Genomic DNA, 23,679 nt, shown 5'->3' on the forward strand with positions numbered 1-23,679 from the left:
CACTGAGAGCCTGCTAATGCTCCATTAATTGCAGTTGTTACTGTTATAAAATGAAAGATAGGACTGAAAATTCCTGGCTTCAGCATATATTTTATATAAATACTCAAGTTCTCCAAATTTGAGAACTTCACTCTGTAATGAGAAGATAAGCCTCATCATTTATGTTAGAGATGTTGATAAAATAAATCAAGTTTTAAGCTCAATGTTGTAGAGTTCATAGGGATTAGATCCATCAAAGGCCTCTTGAATTTGAAGTAGCCTCCCAGAAAAAGAATTATTAAATCGCTTTACTGATCTGATTCATTTTCTTGCTAGAGAGAGCATATCAGCAAGAAGGGCATGCAAATGATAGTAGTGTTAGAATCTCAACCAATCTACTTCTGACAAGTTTTCTTAAGATCTTCTTGAATTGAAGTGGATTGAAAGCCTTGTTGGCTAAGTATAGAGCATCTGGGAGCATTTTATCCTTTCATATAGCACATTTGCTATTACTTTGAATACCTGATGTTATTAAGGACTTGACAACATAACTAATGGGTGGCTCAGTGGGTTAGGCCGCTGCCTTCGGCTCAGGTCATGATCTCAGGGTCTTGGGATGGAGCCCCACATCGGGCTCTCTGCTCGGCGGGGAGCCTGCTTCCTCCTCTCTCTCTGCCTGCCTCTCTGCCTGCTTGTGATCTCTCTCTGTCAAATAAATAAATAAAATCTTTAAAAAAAAAAGTTATAAAGATACATGTATTAGATGCATAATATCTTATCCCATCCTCAAAAGCACAAAAAACTGCCCTGCTTTTAGATGGCTTTCCATTTCCAGTGGCCTCACTGCCCTGGATTTAGCCGTTCAGCACCTGCAAGTAGTAGAGTTCGATATAGAAGTTTCGGGAGGGTTCTTTGTTTCTTTATGAGAGGATGAGATAAGAGTTAATGTCTGTCAGTATTCAAACAAGTTTTAGGAAATGGCAGGCATTTATATTATTTGACTGACCATTGACCTTTCAATAAATTGAGCTTGCCGTATGTAGAAAAATGACAAGTTCTCTTTGAGTCTTAGAGAGATAAAAGTGAATAGAAAAGAAGATCTTGCTTTTCCAGATTTGTGTATCTCAGAAGGGCCCTGGTGGTATGGATGAGAGCCCAAAAGAAAATAAAGTATGTACAAGAGAAGAGCTCAAAGAAAGAATCCCAAAAAGGGAATTTAGTTGAAATGATATGGGGAAAGGACTGTCCCTACATAATTCATCTAGCCGAGTTGCTTTTGTGCATGGTGGAAGGAACTTTCACTCTTTCTTCGCCCCCCTCTTGACTTCCCAAGGGCTCTGTCCTTTTCTGGGTGCTCTCTTCTGAGTAATACAGTCTCACCCACAGTTTTTCTTTTCTGTGCTTCTTCTGATCCCCACCGAATTGGTATTTATAGCTATGACAGGGCTCTGTGCTCCTCACTCGTATTTCAGATTGCCTTTTGGACATAACCACCTTGATAGCCCCTCAAGTACCTCACCCTCAACCTATGCAAAACTAAACTTGTCCTCTTCCTCAAATGTTGTTTGAGGTATCTGGGGGACACCCTATGAATATCTTTTATTAATGGCATTGTGGTTTATCTTGTCATTAGCCCAGAAATCTTGAAATTTTTCTCTGTTCTTTCTTGTCTTTCACTTCCACCTCAGAATGGTCATTGTATATTTCAGTAACCTCTCCCATGTTTAAAATTTGCTCCCTTGCTTCCAGTCTTCTGTTCATTTGGCTCCTGGGCTATCTGATCCAACTCCAGTCTGGTCTTCTGGTCTCTTGCCTTGCTCTACTATAAACCATTCCCACACTGTTGACATAAGAGCCCGTCCAAAATGTAAACTATGATAGTCTGTCAGTTAAAGGACTTGGGTGACTTCACATTGCTGTAAGGACAAGTCCTTAATCCTTAACATAATTTATGTGGTCTGCATCACATAGTTCATACTTTTCCTGTCTAGAACCTCCTTGGTTTTCTCTCTCCATGTATTTCACTCCTGAACAGCTAAGAGACTTTGTCTTCCCTCAGCTGTGTATTCTCTGTCTTGTTAGAAACTAAACACCAGTTCTTTCCCAATTTAATTCTTCTAGATGACCTGGAAAGTTTCTCCCCATCTTTGAAGACTCAACTCAAATGTTACCTCCTCTTTGGTTCTTTTGTACTTTATACTTTGTTATTTGCTTAGGAGTTTTTAATTGCACTTAATACATTATATACATTATATTTTATTTATTATTTACATGCCTGTCTTCCTTTTTAAATCCTTACCTTTTAAAAAAGGTGGGGGCTGTGGGTGGTGGCTCAGTGGTTAAGCCTCTGCCTTCGGCTCAGGTCATGATCTCAGGGTCCTGGGATCAAGTCCCGCATCGGGCTGTCTGCTCCGTGGGGAGCCTGCTTCCTCCTTTCTCTCTCTCTCTCTCTCTGCCTGCCTTTCTGCCTACTTGTGATCTCTGTCTGTCAAATAAATAAATAAAATATTAAAAAAATAATTAAAAAAAGGTAGGGGCTATGCCTTATTTTAGAGTAACTACAGATGTAACACAGGTTATTAACAAAGGATAGGTATTTAACAGTATGAATAGTACACATATTTGGAATTCTCAAATATTTTTAAATGATTATAATAATAAAGAACTTAAAAATAATCATGGCCTTAGTATATCACTTTCAGTTCATTTAAAACTCTGCAATGTTGAAAATGGATTTCTTATTAAAGTTAATTATAAATTTCATTCAGATTAGCCACTATCCTTAAAAAAAAAAAAAAAAAAAAGGAAGAAAGAAAAGGAAAAGCACCAAAGAACTAAACTTTATTTCTGAGAAAAAGATTTCCAGTAGATGGCATTGTAAGGCTATTTTTGTTTTTCTTGCCATTCCTTTTGCTGGTAGAATTAAAGTTGTTTCTTTCTGATTGCTGTGGTTTATAAAAATGATTACATCTATATAAAATCATCTTACGGACAGATTGAATGGCCAGAAAACCTACTTAACACATCTCTAGGCTTCTGAGTCTGTTCTTTCTGCCAGCTCGTCTGCTAAGCCACTTTAGTAACCTCACAGGTTCTCTCTCATTGCTTCCGTCATTGAAAAATACACTTATGGGAAACCCATTATGTGTAGGCACAGGGCTAGCGTCTGATGACCGAACAAGATAGATATGGATTTATTTTCTCTGGGCCTGCCTTCATTTTCACACAGACCCTGAGTATCAGACCACGTAATGAGAGGTGTGTACTCTAGTGGATCAGAGCTGTGGTCTAGAGCAAGATTTTATTGCCAGCTACCTTAGGCAAGGTACCTGATGCCACTGCCTTAGTTTTCTCCCCTGTACGGTGGGAATAGTAGCTGTGCCTATCTGATGGGTGTTTTCATGTGCGCCCCTATGTGAAGCAGCATGAGGTTGCCTGGCCTGGTGGGTGTTAGCTCTTAGCACCGTCATTACCAGGGTTGCTTTTGCTGCAGAGCTGGATGGGCAGCCTGAGTTGAGTGTGCTTTGGCAACTTACGCATCTATAACTGATGGGTTGTCATCCTGCTATCCCTGATCTACTTGAAGAGCTAAAGATTCTGAAAGATTTAGAAAACCTGAGAAAAAGAAATGTTTGACTGTGGTTTTATCAGTACTTTAGAGGCGATATGTTTGGTTTTGGTGGGTTCTAATGTTTTTGTGTTGCTGCTGCTAAAACAGTTAAGCACCAACATTATGCAGGTTTCCTATAGAAGCCGGGCTAGCTGGGTTCTTGCCATTCAGATCCTGCAGTTGTGGTCAAAGCTTCGTGTTCAGTACTGTTAGCAGCTTGGATTCAGGTGAAGCCTTCTCATTTGGTTCATGGCCTTGTGGGCCAAAGAGCAAATACACGTGCACTGGGAGCCTGCAGGAGGGAACTGCAGAACTGAACTTCTCATTCTTATTACAGATTCCACTGTGTAAAGTAATCAGGTTCAACATAGACTACACAATTCATTTCATTGAAGAGATGATGCCTGAGGTAAGAGAAAAGATTACTTAACCACCTGATGTAGTTTACTCTTTTTGCTTATTTCACAGTTAAATCTTTAAACCATTGAACTTGGCCAGCTCTGGCTATTTGCCATAGGAATGCCCCCAAAGAATGGTGTTCACTGTCGAAAGGGTCAGTGAGCTGTGGTTCTAGGAGCAAGGTTAAAATTTGGATCATTTTCAACTTCTGTTGACCTATTTTTGAACGTATTTCTCGTCTTGCATCTGCTGATCGTAACATTACATCTGTTTCCAGTTTGTTTTGGATAGAGGACAGATTCTGGTTACTGGTCGTTATCAGAGAGGAAATTAGAACAGTGAAACCAAATCTGATAGCTGTTGGAATAATCTTATTCATTATCTCCAATGACAAGATCAATGCTTGGTTCATTTTTCTTCCCATGTATTTACATATTTTTCCTAATTGTTTTTCATTGCAGATGCTCAGCAGCAGATTTATCTAAATATATGCAAGAGGTTTAAAATTCCAAAGCAAGATTAATGTGAATCTCAGAATGATTCATTGCCTGATCTTGAATTTAGTGGTGTCAACAAATCACACTAAGAAATAACAACTAGACAGCAAACAAGCTTGTGCACTTAACATTTGTTGAGTTGGGGTCGATTTCCTGAGCCCCCGGCTCTTCTTGCAAACCTTGTTTAACAGTGAAGCTCTGTCGTGGGCAGTGGAGCACTGAGGGGATTGATGAGCATGACACACAGGCCTAGTTTGCACCTGTTTCATTCCGAGCACGTGCTGGTAATTCTACGTGTCTTTCAAAAAGAATTAAAGGAGAGGGCCGCCCCTTCATTCTCCAGTTTAGAAGGGCTTTTTTGCTTCCTTTTGATTTTTAAGGTCATAAGCCTTCATTTGCTATTGTAAAAGTTGATGACTTCTGGCGTGATCTCACACAGGGTGATTTATGAACCCTGAGCAAGACAAGTAGGAGGAAGAATTATGAGACAAGTCTCACTTGTAAATATATCATCTGTTAAGCTTGTTTGCAGGAGAAATTTTGGTACAAAGTTTTGTAGTTTTTCTTAGCCCTCTATTTGCCTTCATTAAGAATTTGAACTTTTTTTGGCACAAAAGACCTCTTTTTATGGTAATTGTAATGGTGATTCTGGGTGTGTTCAAGGGTGAGAGTAAGCAGGGGTGGGGTGAGGGGACAAACTTGTATAAGAGCCGACGTGTGTGTGTGTGTGCCTGCGTGCGTGCGTGGGTGTAGTTTAAATTAACAAAAATTCCCCAGGAAATTCTGATTCTGAAATTTAATTGGCTGGAAAAATACAATGAGATTTTAGTTTTTAAATTTCATGTTTTATTTGTATGTTTGCAAGAACTGAGTTTACATTTTTGTAGGAGTGCTAATGGCAGTATTGCCGCTTCATTTATGTCTCAAGTCAATGACTGTTGTAGGACAGTGGCCAAACTTCTTAGGAAATTACATGGTTTTAATACACACTTTTAAGACGCTTAACTAGAACAAGTGGAACCTTCAGTCAATATTCATTTATAGTAATACAGTAATTTGATTTTGATTTATTTTTCAGAATTTTTGTGTGAAAGGACTTGAACTCTTTTCATTATTCCTGTTCAGAGATATTTTGGAATTGTATGACTGGAATCTTAAAGGTAAATAACAAGATTTAAAGAAAAGTATAATGCTTGTAGAAGCACGTTGCAGTATATGTAAAAACTTACAACAGTGGGGAGACGGTTGAAATTCCTTTTATTTTTTAAATATTCAGGGAAAAGTATGTTATTCATAGGATCAGCTGCTATCATTTAATGAATAAGTTCTTAATAAATGAATATGAATAAGTGAATAAGTTCTTATGGGTCTTATTTTAAATTTTAATAAAATTTGACAGTGGTCATTACCTAAGATTACCATTATCCATTACTTCACTGATACCTAAGAAGATGATATCAGTTACTATGAGCAACTACCTTGATTTATGTACACTAGAGAAAATCTCAGTAGTTAATATTTTAAATCTATTGAACTTTACTGTATTAAGCTTCTTTCAAGGTGACAGTTTATTAAAACAGAACTTCAGTTAGCCTTCAAAACACAGATATACACTTTGAGCTACATCAATTCAAAACTTGGTTCTTAGATAATCGTTGATTCCTTTGGAAGTGTTTGTATTCCAGCAGACATTTACTGACTTATTTTCAAAACAGTGTGTTGATGAATGGCTTTTCAAACCAAGTTTTTAATAGTATTTGTTTCTTTCCCCCCAGTGGTGTTGATTAAAATAGAAAAGAATTAAAACACAAGCATATTATATCATTCAGTAGTTCAACTATAACAAAAATCTTTATATTTTTGGACTTCTGAAAATAGTTTTACAGATATGTCATATACGAGGTATATCCTTGGGGCCTTCATTCTCCTCTGACTTTGGGTAGTCCCCTCACTGCAGTCTTCATTGGATGTTTGTGGCAGTTATCACATGATTGATTGAACTGTTGGGGAGAAGAAGGGGTGGTTTTTTTTATGTCCCTACTTTTCCAGTGGTGTTTTTTTGTGGTTATCATAAATCTTGGGAATTAAGCCACAGTGTTTGTTTTCTAAGGCTGTTTTATTTATTTTTTCTTTCCTTTTCACTTGTTTGCTTTAGGCCCTTTGTTTGAAGACAGCCCTCCCTGCTGCCCAAGATTTCATTTCATGCCACGTTTTGTGAGATTTCTTCCAGGTAAATCTTTTGGCTTGTCAGTGACCCGGTGAGATAGTGCATCTGAAAATAAGCCTGCCGTTCTCTTTTTAGTCTGTAGGGACAACTTTCCACTTCTGACCCTGTTAATTATCTACCTCTCAGGTCAGGGATGAAATGCAAAATTTTATGCTTTGATTTGAACCCCTGTGTAATTTGTGGTAGCCCCAAATTACATGAGCAATGGGACAGGTTTATAAATTTATAAGTTTTGAAAATCTATTTGATAAAATATCATGCAAGTAGCAAAAGTAACATGGAAAAAATGTATATAGTTAGTTGGAAAATCATTAGTTTAAAATTTTATATGCAGCATAATTATAACTACACTAAAAATTACTGCAATAATAGGTATAATAATGTAGTGATATTATTGGTGGTTTTTTCCTATTTTTTGACACATTCACTTTACAGTGGAAAAAATGTTATTTTCTCACTAATTAAAATATATAAGTATATTATTTTTATTTTTTTAAAGTAGTATTTTAAGTTTTAAATTCTTTTTCAAGAGTCTAGCTATGAGGTATGTCGTTATAGTTTGTGTTTTTTAAAAATGGCTGGGTTTCTTGAATTCTTTGATGGCTTTTTGTTTGCAAAATCGTCACATAAATGAATCCATCCCTAGAATCTCATTCTGGCATCTCACTTTCTGGAGACATCTTTGAATTCATCCACCCTCTCATGCCCTAGTCCCTTTGTTTCTTCCTGAATCCCCTTTTCTCCTTGTGTATAGCTACCTTTCTTTGCTTTCTCACTTAAGTCTTGTGCTCTGACTTCTGTCTTAGCTCTAGCGACCTCAGTCCCATCACCTTCCATTGAAATGTCAGTTTGGCCGTTTGCTTGTTCTTGTCCTATTTCTGGGTCACTCATTGATACTGGGGAAAAAACAATTAGCTGCTGCAATACATCTGTGGTCCACGATTCCAGCTGGGGATCTTTTCAGAATGTAAAATGTGATGTGTTGCTGACAGGTCAGCAATTTCAAGAAGTCAGCCCTATGTTCATGCTCTCCTCATGCCTCTTGTCCTCCTGGGAGCTAGAGACCTTACCTCCCCTATGCCTCAGAACCCTGGTTTGAGCCTGTCAGCCCTTGGTCCATTCACAGCCCTGCTTTGCTTGGGCACCCCTCTCCCTCTAACCCCCACCCTGCTGCAGCTGCTGATGCCAAAGCCAGTCTCCCACAGCCACATCCAGTGGGCACACTGCAGTTTTGGTCTCTTCCCTGGACTCTTGATCCTGTCTTCTGTGTGCTGAGCTCTCCTTGCTTTCCTCCTGGTTCTCTGATTTGTCTTTTGGGCCTTTTATTTCTCATCTACTCATTCTAGTTTAGATTTGCCTCAAGATTTTGTCCTTGATACCCTTTCCTCAATTCAGACACTCAGTCACAATGGCTTATTTTTATTTTAGGATAGAGTTACTCATATTTTTGGTATTATTGTTAATGCTTATTTCGTTTGGAAAATGCATTCAAAAGCTTTTCTCCTTGTACAGCTGGTTTTATTTTATTGAGAAGTCTATTCATGTGGGTGCATCTTTGCATATAAAATCTTTGATTTTATAGTGGAGCTTTAGCAGCAAACTTACTAGAAGACAGTGCTAGAGTGAGCTTGTTGAAAGCCTTTTCTTTCTTCCTCTGTCTTCCTCTAGACATTTTATGACCAAGCAAATCTCTAAAAGGAAGTGGATGGTTTTAAAATCATCTTAAACAAAAATCTTATGTCAGATATTTACTTTGTGGGATTTGAACTCTTGCAAAATGTTTCTTATAACTATTGTAGGGATAACATTTAGGTTGTCATAAAGAAAAAGGCCTAGTGATTTATTTTTAAACAGGATTTACCTTTTCATTAGACTTCCCTTTGAAAATACATATATTAAAACACCCTGAAAGATACAGAAAAATATCTAATGTATAAAATGTATTTTAGTATTGAGTGACAAATTATAATTGTTGTTTTTTATGGTATGAATTCATTAAAATCTTTTAGAAAATGGTGAATTAAAAAGAAAAACATTTTAATGTATATTTTCATTTTTTTTTCTGTGCATAGGCTATTTCTACCTAGTTGTCATCATACTAATATATGATTTGAATCCTAGTTTTTACTAATTCATTGAGCAGATGGATAATTTTAAGAACATGGTACTTAGTGCCAAATTTCTTATCAAAAGAATAGCATCAGTTTATGTTGCATGAAAAATACATTCTTAGTCTTCACATTTTGGACCTTTCCTCCTCCCTTTCTTCACTTTTTCCTCCTTCCTTCCTTCCTATAAGTCCATGAGACTAAGGAGTAAACAGTGTCTGTCTTGTATCAGTGCTAAACATACTACTTGGCACATTGCAGGGATTCAATAACTTGTTTACTGGCTTTATTTAATTGATCACAAGAGTGCCTTAGTTAATTATTCATGTTTTTTGTTACTAATGAGAGTGAATGTACTTTCAAACATTCTTTGGTATTATCTCTTATTTTTAAAAAGTAAACCTTTGAAGTATAGCACAAACACTGAAAAGTGCACATAGCATAAATATAAGACGCAGTGATTTTCAAGCAAATACACTCTGTTCTCAGCACCCAGATCAAGATTACCAGCATTCAAGACCCCTTTGCAGTCACCTCCCAGCTTCTCAAGGGTTGCCTCTATTCTGACTTGAAAACACCATGTTAATTTTACCTGTTGTTTAAACTAGAATTGTGTGTCCTTTTTGTTTCTGTCTTCTTTTGTAATAAGTGTTTTTGAGACACCCGTTCCCGTTAACTGTAGTCGGTTCATTCTCATTACTACATAGTATTATATAGTATGACAAAAGTGTATTTAACCTGTGATTAATGGACATTTGGGTATTACATATTTTTGGCTCTTTCGAGTAGCATACATATATTCACCATTATGGGGGTATAGCTCAGTGGTAGAGCATTTGACTGCATATATTCACCATTACACTTGTACGTGCCTTTTGGGGAGCATGTATTTATGCTTTCCCGTTGTGGATATTTACCTGGGAGTGGACATTCTAGTTGTGTTTATTTTAAGCTTTATGGATAGTTTCCAACAGTTTTCCAAAATGATGGTTTCATTTTCCCTGTCCACCAGCAGTGTAGAGGATAGTTTAGATTATTCCACATTCTCACCAACACTTGGCATTTTTCTTTCTTTTTCAAGTTAGCCATTTTGATGAGTGTTCAGAGGTATCATTTACAGTTTTAATTTTCACTTCCCTAATGACATGAAATGGAGCATCATTTTCATGTATTAATTGACCGGATATTATCTTTTGAAATCCGTATTTGAGTTTTAGTTTATTTTTCTGTTGGGTGATATATGTCTTTTTCTCATTTGTTAGGTATATATATATATACACACACACACATACATACCCCCCCCCCCCATATTTGAGACTTTTGTCTGATGTGTAGGTTGCCAGTACCTTCTCTTTGGGTTGCTTTTTCATCATCTTAATGGTGATTTGTCATGGGCAGACATTCTTAATTTTAATATAGTCCAAATTACATATTCTTTTATGCTTATCTTGTTTATGAAATCTTTGCCTATCCTAAGGTCATCAAGATACTCTCCCTATATTTTCTAGAAATTTAGATCTCTCATCTGTCTCAAAACTTGTTTTTCCAGTTGCTGTATGAATCAAGTCCTTATCTTTATTTTATTTTTTTTAAGGTTCCTTATTTTCAATATGAATATCTAGTTGATCCTCCACCGTTTATTGATAAGGTCATTCTTCACAGAATTGAAGTGTTACTTTTGCCCTCTATTGGCCCAACTGTGTGTGTGTGTGTGTGTGTACACAAACGATATGAAAGTATATAAAGTAAAAAAGTAAATACCCCCTTCTAGACATGTGAAAATGAACAGATGCTATATATGGTTTGGTTTGTATTCATTTTACCCTATTTAAGGAAATTTATGCTTTTTTCTTTAGGTGGGGATAATGCTAAGTATGTTTTACGACTTGCCTTTTTTACTCAACTATGTCAGATATCCTGTATAAAAATACATTCCTCATTTTTTAACACCTTCATAGCATTCCATAGAAGGAGTGGACGTTAATTTTTATGACAAATCCTCTAGTGACAAATATTTTGGAGGTATATTTTTTCCCCATTATGTATAAATACTTTGACAGTGGCGTTAGGCATCTATAAGGTAGAATCCTACAAGTAAAATTATTTGTTATGATAGCATTTGGAAAAGGTTGTCCGTTGTACTCTGGAAAGGACATGATATGTAACTCTAACTGGCATTTTTAGCAGTATCCTTTTTTTATATATCTGTCAGCACTGGATATCACGACTTCTACAGTTGTGTCGATCTGAGAGACACAAAGTAATCTCATAGTTACTATTTGCATATTACTTGAACTGGTATGAGAATGAGCAGTTTTCATATATTTTAGGTATTTCACAATCCTCTCGTGCTCATTTGCTTTTCATCTGTAGCAATTTATTATATTTAATTGAAGTTTTTATCAGTCATTATCCTTTTTCTTTAGTTTCCCAGTTTACCCAGTAAGATAGTTTTGAATAGATAGTTTTGAAGATAGTTGTTTCATTTGCTCCATATAAATTTTATCCAAAATTAAGCTTATAGTTTAAACCAGGGATTATTTAATTCAGGCCAGTTGGCCAGGAGTCAAGTCACAGAGCAACCAGTTTATTGAGATTTTTAAGGATTTTCTCAAATTTTTATTTCCTTCCAGTACCCGCTCTACCTTTGGTGGCCAAACCATTGATAAGAGCTCTCATAGTGTTAGTTTAAGGCTTTATTCTTGCTGGAGCTGGGGCTAGGGCAGGGCATAGTTCAAGATAGGAAGACTGCTTTTATGGGAAAGGCTGTTCACTGGTTATATTATCCCTGTTAGGAAAGCTTCAGAATTCCTGAATCAGTTTTGCAAATCGGTTATTGTGCAGATTGATTTCTGAAAGTTGCCCCATTCTGGAGAAGAAGTTTGCAGGTATGGCTGAGAGAGAGCCAGAGGCTAGGAAACTATCTCAAAACTCCTGGGGAGCTGAGTGTGGTTTTAAAAACCATCGATAGAGCATCTTTTTCTATTTGGAAAGTAATGCTTTTGGGGGGAAGTTTAGAAAATAGCCATTAATACAAATTTTCAAAAGTTAAGATTATGTAAAGAAATGTTAGTAGGAATATACAGGAGACACAATAATGCAGTTATACAGTTACTCTCAGTGTAGGCAAAGAGGAAGGTATTTTTATAGTTCTTAAAATAACTATTACACTGTTGAGAAATGCTCATTTAACCAGCCATATTCTTACTACAAATTCCCTAACAGATTACCCCCCCACCATATAAATAATCAAGCAATATAAACTGAGAGAATTGGGTCTCTAAGAAACAGTTTATAAAGTCTGTCAGTTCATTAATGACTGTCCAGATTCATTCCCTGAAACACAAACTCCAGTTCTTCCCGAATAATGAGCCGTTGTCACAGTTCCAGTCCCAGTGCTGGCAGAATTCCTGCTAACCTTAGCTTACCCGCTCTAATTTCTCATTTATATCATGTCCTATTTATCTCAGCCAATGAGATAAAAATTACTTCCTAGCCCTCAGTGACATAGTTCCATAAATCCCCAACATAAACATGTAGCAAAGCAGACAAACCAAAAGAGCCAATTCATTAACATTAGTAAATTCATGGCCGTCTGTGAGCAAGTGGCTATGTTATTTATCTGCTTCAGAAAGTCATTCCCAGAGATATTTATGGAATGTCTTTTTTACTAGACTGGGTATGAGGGATGCAGTCCTTGCCCTGCGGGCTCTGACAGGACTCTAGTCTTGTCTTCCTTTTTTAATATTTCCATAAAGATTGTGCCCCAGTACCCAACCTGGAGCAGTGCCTCAATCCCCCTCCTCGGTCAACCTTGCATTTCAGGTTCTGTGTCCTGGGTTTCTGCTTTGTCACAGTGGTAAATAGCTGTCTCTTCAGACTTTAGTTGCCATTTACAATACTTAGCAGTTTCAACATGGATTTATAATTTCTCCTTCAGCATTACTGACTTTGCATCTGATGTATGTGTGCTTTTAAATGTTTCTAGTTTCTGTGCTGCTGTAAAGCTCTCCTTTCTCATTAGCAGCTTTGCACCCAAAATAGGTAAAAGCGTTCTGACAGGCATTTGGTGGCCTTTTTTCTTTTTCTTTTCTTTTAAAAGATCTTATTTATTTATTTGAGAGAGAGAGAGAGTGCGTGTGTATGCGCACGGGTTGGGGGGGGGCAGTGGGAGAGGGATGAGCAGACTCCCTGCTGAGTGCAGAGCCTGAGATGGCATTTGACCCCAGCACCCTGAGATCATGACCTGAGCCGAAATCAGATGCTTAACCGATGAGCCACCCAGACACCCTGTGACCCTTTTTCTTTATCTCGCAGGTATTCTTCTCCTAAATTGGGCCCTGTCCTTGGTTTGTAGGCTCAAGTATTCCTCTCTTCCAATAGCTTTTTTAGTTTTTCAGTCTTTTCACTTGAAATTCATAGCACTTAGTCTATTTCACTTCTATTTGCAGTGCCATGAAGTCAGCCCTCTGTAACTGCTGGTGGGGACATGTCAGTGCTATTCTGTCTACCTGGCATTGCATATATTTGCTCTTTCTACCATACACCACCTTCCCCAAATAAAATCTGAGCCTTTTTTTCTAAGCCTTATAACAAAACAACACTCTCTTCCTTCTTATGGCTTGCTGGGCTTCTGATGGGTTCTTGTAGGCCTGCAGTGCTCTTCAGTGAGACTACCAAATAAAGAGATTATGAGCCAAATACTCTTTTACTCTTTTCTTGGTTCCTAGTGAATCTAGTCAGTGTGCTAGTTCTTCTCAAGGCTCTCTAGGGTTCCTTTCTCTCTCTGCTGTTCTCTATGTGTACACGTGTGGTGTAAATCAACATATTCTGGCTTTAGTGTTCTCTTTTCCATCTGTTTGCCTCAGACTCCCTAGAAGTAGAGACTACTGTGGGCTCAGACAGACAGGCGTTGTGATAGGCATTATGGCTTTGCTGGGCTCCTTAGCGAAGAGGGGAGCATCGCTGATTAAGGAAAGCATGTTATATGCAGGGAGATTGAAATGTCTTTTGAGACAGACTCTTGAGAAATGTGCCCTTTACATTGGAAGTTTGTTCATCAAAGGTGACTCTTGGGTTTAAAGCAGATGCTTTGTAATGAGGCATAAAAAATTTCACTGCTGTGAGCAATAATCTGAATCAGTAGGTAGAACATGTCCTCATGTGGGTTGATTGTATTTTAGTCACTTCTTGGACAATTTTTTTTTTTTTTTTTGAGACTGGCTTTGACTAAGAACTCTGTTTTCAGAGTGTTATCTACAAAGATTCCTCTAAGAATGGTTCTGATTAATCATCATTAGCCTACATGCTTCTTGAGGGCTTAGAGCTTGTGTTTTTGTTTTTTCCACGACTGTGACATGGGACCACTCTAGTGCCTGGAACATAATGGTAATAAAACCGATCATCAGAGAATAAAATTCAGAGCTCTTCCTGTGCTCTGTAGAAGCTTTAAAAGATCCAACCTCCTGCCACCTCTCTCACACTCTCTTCCTTAGCTCATTCCATCCACGTTGCCTCTTTGCAGTTGCTGGAACACGTCAACCACACTTTACCGTGGACTACTGCTGTGTGTTCTCTCTGACACACTCTTCTCCCAGATTCCTGCACAATGGGCTCCTTTGCTTCTTTCTAGTCTTTGCTCTCATGGCACCTCTTCATAGATTCCTTCCCTGACCACCATTTTAAATACAGCTGCAGTCCTTCGGCCATTTTGATTCCTTATAGAAGAGTTTTTATCTTGGCCTGGTCTGTTTTGTGGTTGTTTTTTTACTGTGTCTTACCCTTCTCTGGAATATAAAGGGTTTTGGATTTTTAGATCACCCCTGCACTTCTAGGGTCTGGAAGAGTGCCTGCTGCATAATAGATGCTCAGTAAGTATTTGTGAAATATAAACAAGTATTTAATAAATGAATGCATGCCTGCATATATGGTAGCTCTATAGCAGCAATGCTGTTTAATTCCATAACAGCGTGTGAGATTAAAAAAAAAGGCCACACAGATGAAAAAGAAATTTTGATCTTTATTCTCTTCTTTCTCAGATGTGTAGTCCTGTCCAGTTTCTCTTCTCCCCCAACAACTCTTATTAAAGAACTTTCAGGACACCTGGGTGGCTTAATCAGTTAAGCATTTGCATTTGGTTCAGGTCATGATCCTGGGGTTCTGGGATGGAGCCCTGCATCGGTCTCCTTGCTCAGTGGGGAGCCTGCTTCTCCCTCTGCCTGCCACTCTCCCTGCTTGTGCTTTCTCTCTCTCTCTGAAAAATAAATAAATAAAATCTTAAAAAAAAAAAAAAAGATCTTTCAACCTCTTTCTAGTACCCCAAATTATTTGGGTGCCATTAATTCCTCTAGCACAAATAGGACACTCTCATTTGTGCCAACCCATCCCTACCATCTTGGTCCCTTGTTTCTCCATGAAGTGTTTGGCCCTATATTGGTATTCCTAGCATATCTCATGACCTGAGGGGGTAGTCTGTGACCTCCAAACCTTCAGAGCTCTTGTCCTTTCTTGGGTTAGGATTAAGCAAAGAAAAGTGGTACAAGGTGGTTGTACACATTGATCAAGAAGTTAAGCTCAAAGAGAAGGCAGAAGCCTGTGAACCCAGTATTATGCCTTTGGTTCATCAAGTACCAGATTAAATTGGCTCTTTCCAAGGTACTTTAATTGTGTCCTTTGTTGTTTTTATCCTCTGTACTTGGTAATGTATGCTTCTGTAAGCCTCAGAGTACTTGGTATTTTTTCCATGTACTAACTCCGTAATGATCTTCATGATATTAGTACAGGCTTTTTAGCGCTATTCATCATGGCAGGTGCAGCACATTAGCACCAAAAAATTAGACCATAATGCAACAATAGCTTATTGGAAACATCCATAAATATCTCATAAAAGCTTAGAATTTCCTTAAGACAGTAACATCACTTCTAAAGAGCTTTCATCTGTTACCTTAGAAAGAATGATAAAATATTTAAGACATAACATAGTTCTGTATATTACGACCCGTAGCTCCTTATGCTAGGTGGTTTTAAATTTATTTAGGTAGGCACTTTTTTTATATTCATACCTCACAAATGGAACCTTCTATCATTTATAATGTTGTTGTTGCCATTTTAGTAAATGAGATGGTTTATGAGCACTGTTCATCAATGAACAAATGGCTTTTGTATTATTTGGCACCTGGTTAAACAATGTAAATTCTAAATTACTTCTTTATAAATGCTCTTTTTCCCCTCACCATCTTGTTTTTCCTTATTGGGCTGATGATTGACTGTTGAGTAGCTGTATTTTTCCCTCTCTTTCCACTCCCACCCAAGATGGAGGAAAGGAAGTGCTGTCCATGCACCAGATTCTCCTTTATTTGTTACGGTGTAGCAAAGCCCTGGTCCCTGAAGAGGAGATTGCCAATATGCTTCAGTGGGAAGAACTTGAGTGGCAGAAATACGCAGAAGAATGCAAAGGCATGATTGTCACCAACCCTGGAACGGTATGTTCTGGTGCTTATACTATCTGAGACTCAACCACCTTCTTTCTAGTTTGAATGTTCACAAAAACAGTAACAGAACATTTAAAAAGTTTTAAAGTATTCATTCTTGTCCTTTGAGTAATTTTTCCTTTTAAATATTTAGTAAATGAAAAAATGCTATAATGTAATCATATGTAATCAATGTAATCATATTTTAGTAGTAATTTCATCTGATTAGTAAATTCTGCCCATTGTGGAGAATGTCAAAGTTTTTAGATATGTTCAGATCTGATTTTTTTCTGAGTATAAAAGTAATGTATCTTCATTATAAAAAGTTAAGAAAGCAGAAACAGCCCAAAGAAGATACTAAAAGGTATCCATAATTCCATTTTCCATCTTCATTTTTCTAGTCTCTTTAGAGATTTTCATATTGTCTTAAAATTGGCATTATACAATTATTCATTTTTAGACCTTTTTCTTCTCATCCTCTTCCAGAAATAATAATCATAAAATTATTTTTCCATAGTCTTAAATTTCTTTACAAGTGTAATTAAAAGGCTCCTAAGTTATTTAATTAACCCCGTATTATTGGACACCTTGATTGCTTTCAGATTTCTGTTATCACCAGTATTGCTGTACTGAATTTGTACGTGTGTGTGTATAAACACGTATATACATGAACATGTATGTCTTTGAATATGTGTCCATTTAATTTTTTAGGAAGAAGTCTTATAAGTGAAGTTAATAGGCTGAAGATAGACACATTTTTAAGGCTTTTGATACATGTAAACTGCCTTCTAGAAGGGCTGTAAAATTTGTACTTTGACCAAGAACATATGAGCTTGCCCATTTGTTCATATTGGTTATAATGTACTAGTTTAACAAAAAAACTGGGAGGGGAAAAAAAACTGGGAAAGGGGAAAAATTTATATAGTTCAGTTTGGTATTTATTTTGGTTTCGGCAAAAATTGATATTTTCAATGTTTATTGGCCTGTTCTGTTTTCTTTTGATAATGGCCTATTAATATCTGTTGTCTAATTTTCTTTTGTGATATCATTGTCCTTTTTTATTGATCCTTTGCCATACTTATTACAAATATTTCCCATTTCTTTTTTCCTTAAGTGTTTTGTATTAAAATTAGCTTCAAATATTAACTTTTGAAGTAAAAATATAAAAAACTAAGAGCAGAGAATTAAAAGTTAAGTAGATTTCTCTTATAAAGAAAATGCAGCTTTATATATTTGTATGAATTATAATTTTTTTTCTGAAGTATGTCATTGTTTCATAAAATAGTTAGATATTGGCATCTTATCAGAATAAAGTTTTCCAGAAATGGAGAATTAAAATATTTTTATGTAAAGAAACAGAATAATCTATTTAAACAAAGCTGTTGCTTTTAGAAGGCTGCCAAATTGTTTAATAGCCTTGATTCATAAAAATAAAAACTCTGGATCAACTTTTTGTAGCATGACAGTAACATCTGCACAAACAAAATGTTACTATTTGCAAATCAAATATTCCAGCAGATACTGATTATTTCAAACAAATCTAGAAAGTGAAAGTGTTTATTAAAAGCATGTTTAAACATAAAACTAAGAAAAGCGTACAATTTTTGCTATTATATTGTTAAGCCACATAACTAATTGTTAAAGTAATGCTAAAAGAAATATACAAATCATAGCATCACGATAGTGTAACTGTGAATTTGATTTTTCTTCTTAAACAGTTGCATATTGTAAATTTACATTTCTCCTTCTGGTTTTATAGTGGGGTCAGAACATGGGTGGGAGTGAGGGTGGTGAGAGACATACCTTTTCATCTTGGTGGGTCTGCTGGAAGAGTTCCATGGTCTACAGTGCATGCACACTTTGGGAATACGTTTACCTTGGGACTTCTTTCCATGGTATGGTTAACATTTCTTGAAACCCTAGAATAAGTTGGAGAGCTTTTGAACATGTAAGAATGCCCTGATCATCCCCACCCCATGTATACTCCCAAGTAGAGGGACCCAAGGATCTGTTGTTAAAAAAAAAAAAAAAAAATCGCCAGGTGCTTTTCTGGTTCACACATTCATGGTTTTGAGCCACTGGCATAGAAGAACATTTATTCTATTACAATGATTTCATTTAACCCATTTGTTGGGAGACTTCTGTGTGAGTCAGGTGCTCGTGAAGGTTTTATATGCTGTTTGTCCAGGCGCAGACCAATGACATATCCATGTGAAAGGAGTCTGTGATGAATTGTTGAATCTGTGGACCAGTCAGTACAAAAGCCAATCAGGAAAGCCTATAGTTTCAGGGGAGATCACTTGGCCAGGCTGCCAGGGATACTTCACAAATGCTACAGGGAGGTCTTTAAGGAATCAAAAAATTGTATAACTTATTAGCATGATTAAATGTATATACTTGGGAGGATATATGGCCAATTTTGAAGATAATGAAACCAGATTAGTCAGGATGAAAGATTTATGTTGAAAAGTAATCAGAAATAAAGAAAGGTAAGTTTGAGTGCCAGACTTGGGAATATGTTAAAGTTAATAAAACTTATGTTTAAAGGAGGAAAATATCCTGGAAACGGAGTATCACAAAAACATCCTTTCATTATATCTTTTGCGAATAGAACAGAGTAGACATGGCACCACATTCATCCTCTGCAGTACTTGCTTTGAAAGATTACCCAGTGGTAGGAATATTGGGGAATTTATTAAATTTTTCAAGCCATTATGGTCACATTAAGTGCTTTATTGCTTCAGAACTTAAAAGAATTAATCTCCCTCCCGAGGCACTTTGCCTCTGCCAGGGAATACTTTGGTCATTAGAGAGAATATTTTTTATTCTTCCTCAAAGCTGGTATGATGGATATTATAAGGTGTGGCCAAAGTCTAGAACTTATTTCATCTCTTTCCAGATATTTTAAATCACTGTTTCTGGGTGATGCCATAGCATGGTGTTTAAAATTATGAAAACATTAATAATTTACTAGCATTTTCAGTTGTGCAATTCCTCTTTTAAAACTGTATCCTGCTGGTTTGATATACAAAATCTTGGCAGCAATTCCTAGACCTAAATACTATGTTGCTACTGATGATGATGGGCATTTAACATAATTTCTTATTAGGTTACCTGTGATCAAAATCTTCTCTAGATTATTAATTTTGAGAGCAGAGGTCAACTTTTTCAGATACCTACTGACCTTTTGACCATTAAGTGACTTTCAAATATCCTTTTAAAACTTAAGCATAAGTTGTTTATTAACTAACATGCATGAATTTACACAGATCTGTTCACTTTGTCACCTGCTTGGATTTCTTGGATGACTGACTGGGGCTACAGCCTGGGGAGTGGGATATCCAGCTTGTTTCAGTTGCTAGAAGGTTGTCCCTGTGTCCTGGACAAACCAGGCCACCATCCAGACTCTGGTTGTGGGCATTGCTTTATGACAAAACGAAGCTTATTGGCCTCCACGTGGAACGATTCTGTAGCATTTGGCTCTAAAGTAGCTGAGCCAAAGATGCCACAATCTGTTGGTAAGAATTTAGTTTCTAAGTAGGGACTGCTATGAGAGTTGAAAATAAGCAAGGGGGTTGAGAAAACTCTATGATTTTATCATCCTTTTACAAAGAAACTTTTAGGATGAAAGAAACATATTTTGTTAACTGAAGAAGGAACCACCTGTTCACCTCTTCCTGTATTAGATTTTTTTTTAAAATGAGGCTTTCTGTTAAAATTTTAAAATGGCCTACATGGACATAATGAGAAGCTTACCCAGTTGATTTTTGTGTCACCATACTTTCTCTTTTAAAAGTGTAGAATTAAAGGAATACATTGGAGCAAGACAAGGATGCTCACTTTTGCTCAACATTGTAGTGGAAGTCCTAGCCAGAGTAATTAGGCAGGAAAAAGAAATAAAAGGCATCAAAATTGTGAAGGAAGAAGTAAAACTGTCCCTATTTGTAGATGATATGACTTTACATATTGAAAACCTTTGAAAATTCCACCAAAAAACTGTTGGAACTAATAAATGAATTCAGTATAGTTGCAGGGTAAAAAAAATCAGTACACAAAAATTTGTTGTATTTTTATAACGTACTAATAGTGAACTATTGGAGAAATTAAGAAACAGTCCCATTTATAATTACATCAAAAGAATAAGATATCTAGGAATAAATTTAACTGAGGAGATAGAAGTTCTGTACTCTGAAAACCATAAGACAGTGATGAAAGAAACTGAAGAAGACACAAATAAATGGAAAGGTATTCTGTGCTCATGGCTTAGAAGAATTAATATTATTAAAATACCCATATTACTCAAAGCAACGTATGGATTCAGTGGAAACCCTATTAAAATTCTAATGGCATTTTTCACAGAAATAGAATGAACAATCCTAAAATTTTGTGTGGAATCACAAAAGATCCTGACTAGCCAAAACAATCTTGAGAAAGAAGAACAAAGCTGGAGGCATCATGCTCCCTGATTTCAAACCATACAACAGAACTATAGGAATCGAATGATATGACATTAGCCAAAAAAAACCCCAAACAGACATATTGGTCAGTGGAACAGAATAGGGAGCCCAGAAATAAACTCGTGCATGTATGGTAAATTAATTTATAACAAAGGAGGCAAGAATATACAATAGGGAATGGACAGTCTCTTTGATAAATGGTATTGGGAAAACTGGACAGCCACATGTGAAAGAATGAAATTGGACCATACTACCCTATGCCAAACACAAAAGTTAACACAAAATGGATTGAAGACTTGAATGTAAGATCTGAACCCATAAAACTTACAGGAGAAAAATAGGTGGCAGCTCATTGGCATTGGTCTGGGTGCTGATTTTTTGTATCTGGCAACAAAGGCAAAGAAAAAGTAAACAAATGGAACTACATCAAACTAAAAAATTTGCATCCAGTGAAGAAAATCATCAACAAAATGAATGGGAGAAGATATTTGCAAATCAGATATTTAATAAGGGGTTAATATACAAAATATATAAAGAAACTCACAAGGGGCGCCTGGGTGGCTCAGTGGGTTAAGCTGCTGCCTTCGGCTCGGGTCATGATCTCAGGGTCCTGGGATCGAGTCCCACATCAGGCTCTCTGCTCGGCAGGGAGCCTGCTTCCTCCTCTCTCTCTGCCTGCCTCTCTGCCTGCTTGTGATCTCTCTCTCTGTCAAATGAATAAATGAAATCTTTAAAAAAAAAAAAACAAAAACTCACATAGCACAATAACAACACCAAAAAATCCAATTGAAAAGGACAGAGGATCTGAAGAGACATTTTTCCAAAGAAGAAATAAATGGCCAACAGGCTCATGAAAAGACACTCAACATCACAAATCATCAGGAAAATGCAAATCAAGACAATGAATTATCACCTCCTTCCTTTCAAAATGGCTGTTATCAAAACAACAAGGAATAACAGGTGTTGGTGAGGATGTGGAGAAAAGGGAACTCTTGGGGGCACCTGGGTGGCTCAGTGGGTTAAGCCTCTGCCTTCGGCTCAGGTCATGATCTCAGGGTCCTGGGATCGAGCCCCACATCGGGCTCTCTGCTCAGCGGGGAGCCTGCTTCCTCCTCTCTCTCTGCCTGCCTCTCTGCTTACTCATGATCTCTCTCTGTCAAATAAATAAATAAATCTTTAAAAAAAAAAAAAAGAAAAGAAAAGGGAACTCTTGTACACTGTTGGTGGGAATGTAAATTGGTGGAGCTGCTATGGAGAAAAGTATAGGAGTTCCTCAAAAAATTAAAAAATATGATCCATCAGTTCCACTTCTGGGTATTTTGAAGGAAACAAAAACACTAATTCAAAAAGATAGGCCCGCCTATGTTTACTGTGGTATTATTTACAATAGCAAAGATATGGAAGAAAATCTAAGTGTTCATCAGTAGATGAATGGATACACGCACACAGTGGAATACTGCTCAGCCATAAAAAAGAATGGGGTCTTGCCATTTGCAACAACAAGGTTAGACCTCGAAGGTATTGCCTTAAGTGGAATAAGAAAAAGACAAACACTGAAATCATACAATCAGAAAACCAAACTCAGATACAAAGAACAGATTGGTGGTTGCCAGAAGGGGGAGGGGAAGAGGAGTGGGCAAAATGAGTAAAGGGGATCAATACATATAATGTCCTGACTGTAAGTCAGTACTGTGTTGCATATTTGGAACTTACTAAGAGATCTTGTGGTTCTCATAAGAAAAATTTTTGTAACTTTGTATGGTGACAGATGCTAATTAGACTATTGTGGTGATCATTACATAGTGTATACAAATATTGAATTATTATGCCCAGCACCTGAAACCAACATAATGTTATATGTGAATTATATGACAATTAAAAAAAAAAGGAAAAACAGGTACACAAAGAACTAATGGAAAAAAGTATATAAAGAGGCATCTGTGCATCCTGAATAGAAGTAAGCCATTCATTTGCCATTCATTTGAAATGTGAAATGAAACAGACTAAGCCATCACACTTCTTCCCCATGATGTGGAATATTTCCCCCTGTGCCTTTGGAGAGGTTAAGGAAAAATTATATCCGACTAGGTGTCCTTTTAAAAGCTTAATTTTTAAAGGTTTCTATGTGGACTGCAAAAAAGGACAAAATCATTGTTCGTTATGCCAAGTGGCACAGACTCATTTATGGGGATGACATTATAGTTTTTATATAGTATAACTGCTATGAGTAACGGGTTTTAAATGACATTTTCCCTTGGGGGATGAGGCTTTCCCAGGAAAAATCCGATTAATTTCTTCATTACTTAGGTTAAAGTCAATACTGAAAGACTTCTTATGGGAATAAATGGCTTTGATTTTTCTCTCTAGAAACCTAGCTCTGTCCGCATCGATCAACTGGATCGTGAACAGTTCAACCCCGATGTGATTACTTTTCCGATTATCGTCCACTTTGGGATACGCCCTGCACAGTTGAGTTATGCAGGAGACCCACAGTAAGATATTTCTCGGTGTTTGTCTTAGCCAATTTCACCTTCTACTAACAGCTGAATTAGCAGAGGAATATCCTTTAGTGGATGTTTTCTTATTAAAAAATTAAGACCTGAAATGAGCCATGTTTCCAAATTTAGGTTACCAAATGAAACAGGTTTTGGTAGCTCCTGAAGAATTATTTTCTCTATTGATTTGACTGCAGGAAATTATTATTCAGTAGATTATCCTTGGCAATTTTGATCAATGTGAGTCCCGTATATTTTTAACTTTTAAGGAACTTTTCCTTTATTCATCATAACAATATTTATTGTTATTATTATTATTTATTTTTTCAGTGCACTCTAGAGGAAAGTAGCACCATGTTCCTAGCACTGCCGGATTTATGCAGAATTCTATTTTGGGAGGCATCTTAATAAGAGCTCAAGATCCCATGCAAAGTTAAG

General features: G+C 36.8%; 1 protein-coding gene across 8 annotated transcripts in view; it reads left to right on the forward strand.

Moving 5' to 3' along the window:
* DROSHA (drosha ribonuclease III) overlaps positions 1-23,679 on the forward strand; it is a 120,988-nt gene that overhangs the window by 35,476 nt on the left and 61,833 nt on the right. For 7 of the 8 annotated variants that reach the window (XM_045999362.1, XM_045999361.1, XM_045999367.1 and 4 more), the window contains 5 exons: positions 3,927-3,998; positions 5,564-5,645; positions 6,641-6,715; positions 16,132-16,301; positions 23,114-23,238. In XM_045999362.1, the coding sequence (XP_045855318.1) occupies positions 3,927-3,998; positions 5,564-5,645; positions 6,641-6,715; positions 16,132-16,301; positions 23,114-23,238 (524 nt within the window). The remainder of the gene's footprint in view (positions 1-3,926; positions 3,999-5,563; positions 5,646-6,640; positions 6,716-16,131; positions 16,302-23,113; positions 23,239-23,679) is intronic. The other variant, XM_045999364.1, reaches the window with a different exon arrangement.

This window comes from Meles meles, chromosome 3 (genome assembly GCF_922984935.1).
Source record: "Meles meles chromosome 3, mMelMel3.1 paternal haplotype, whole genome shotgun sequence".
Lineage (NCBI taxonomy): Eukaryota > Metazoa > Chordata > Mammalia > Carnivora > Mustelidae > Meles > Meles meles.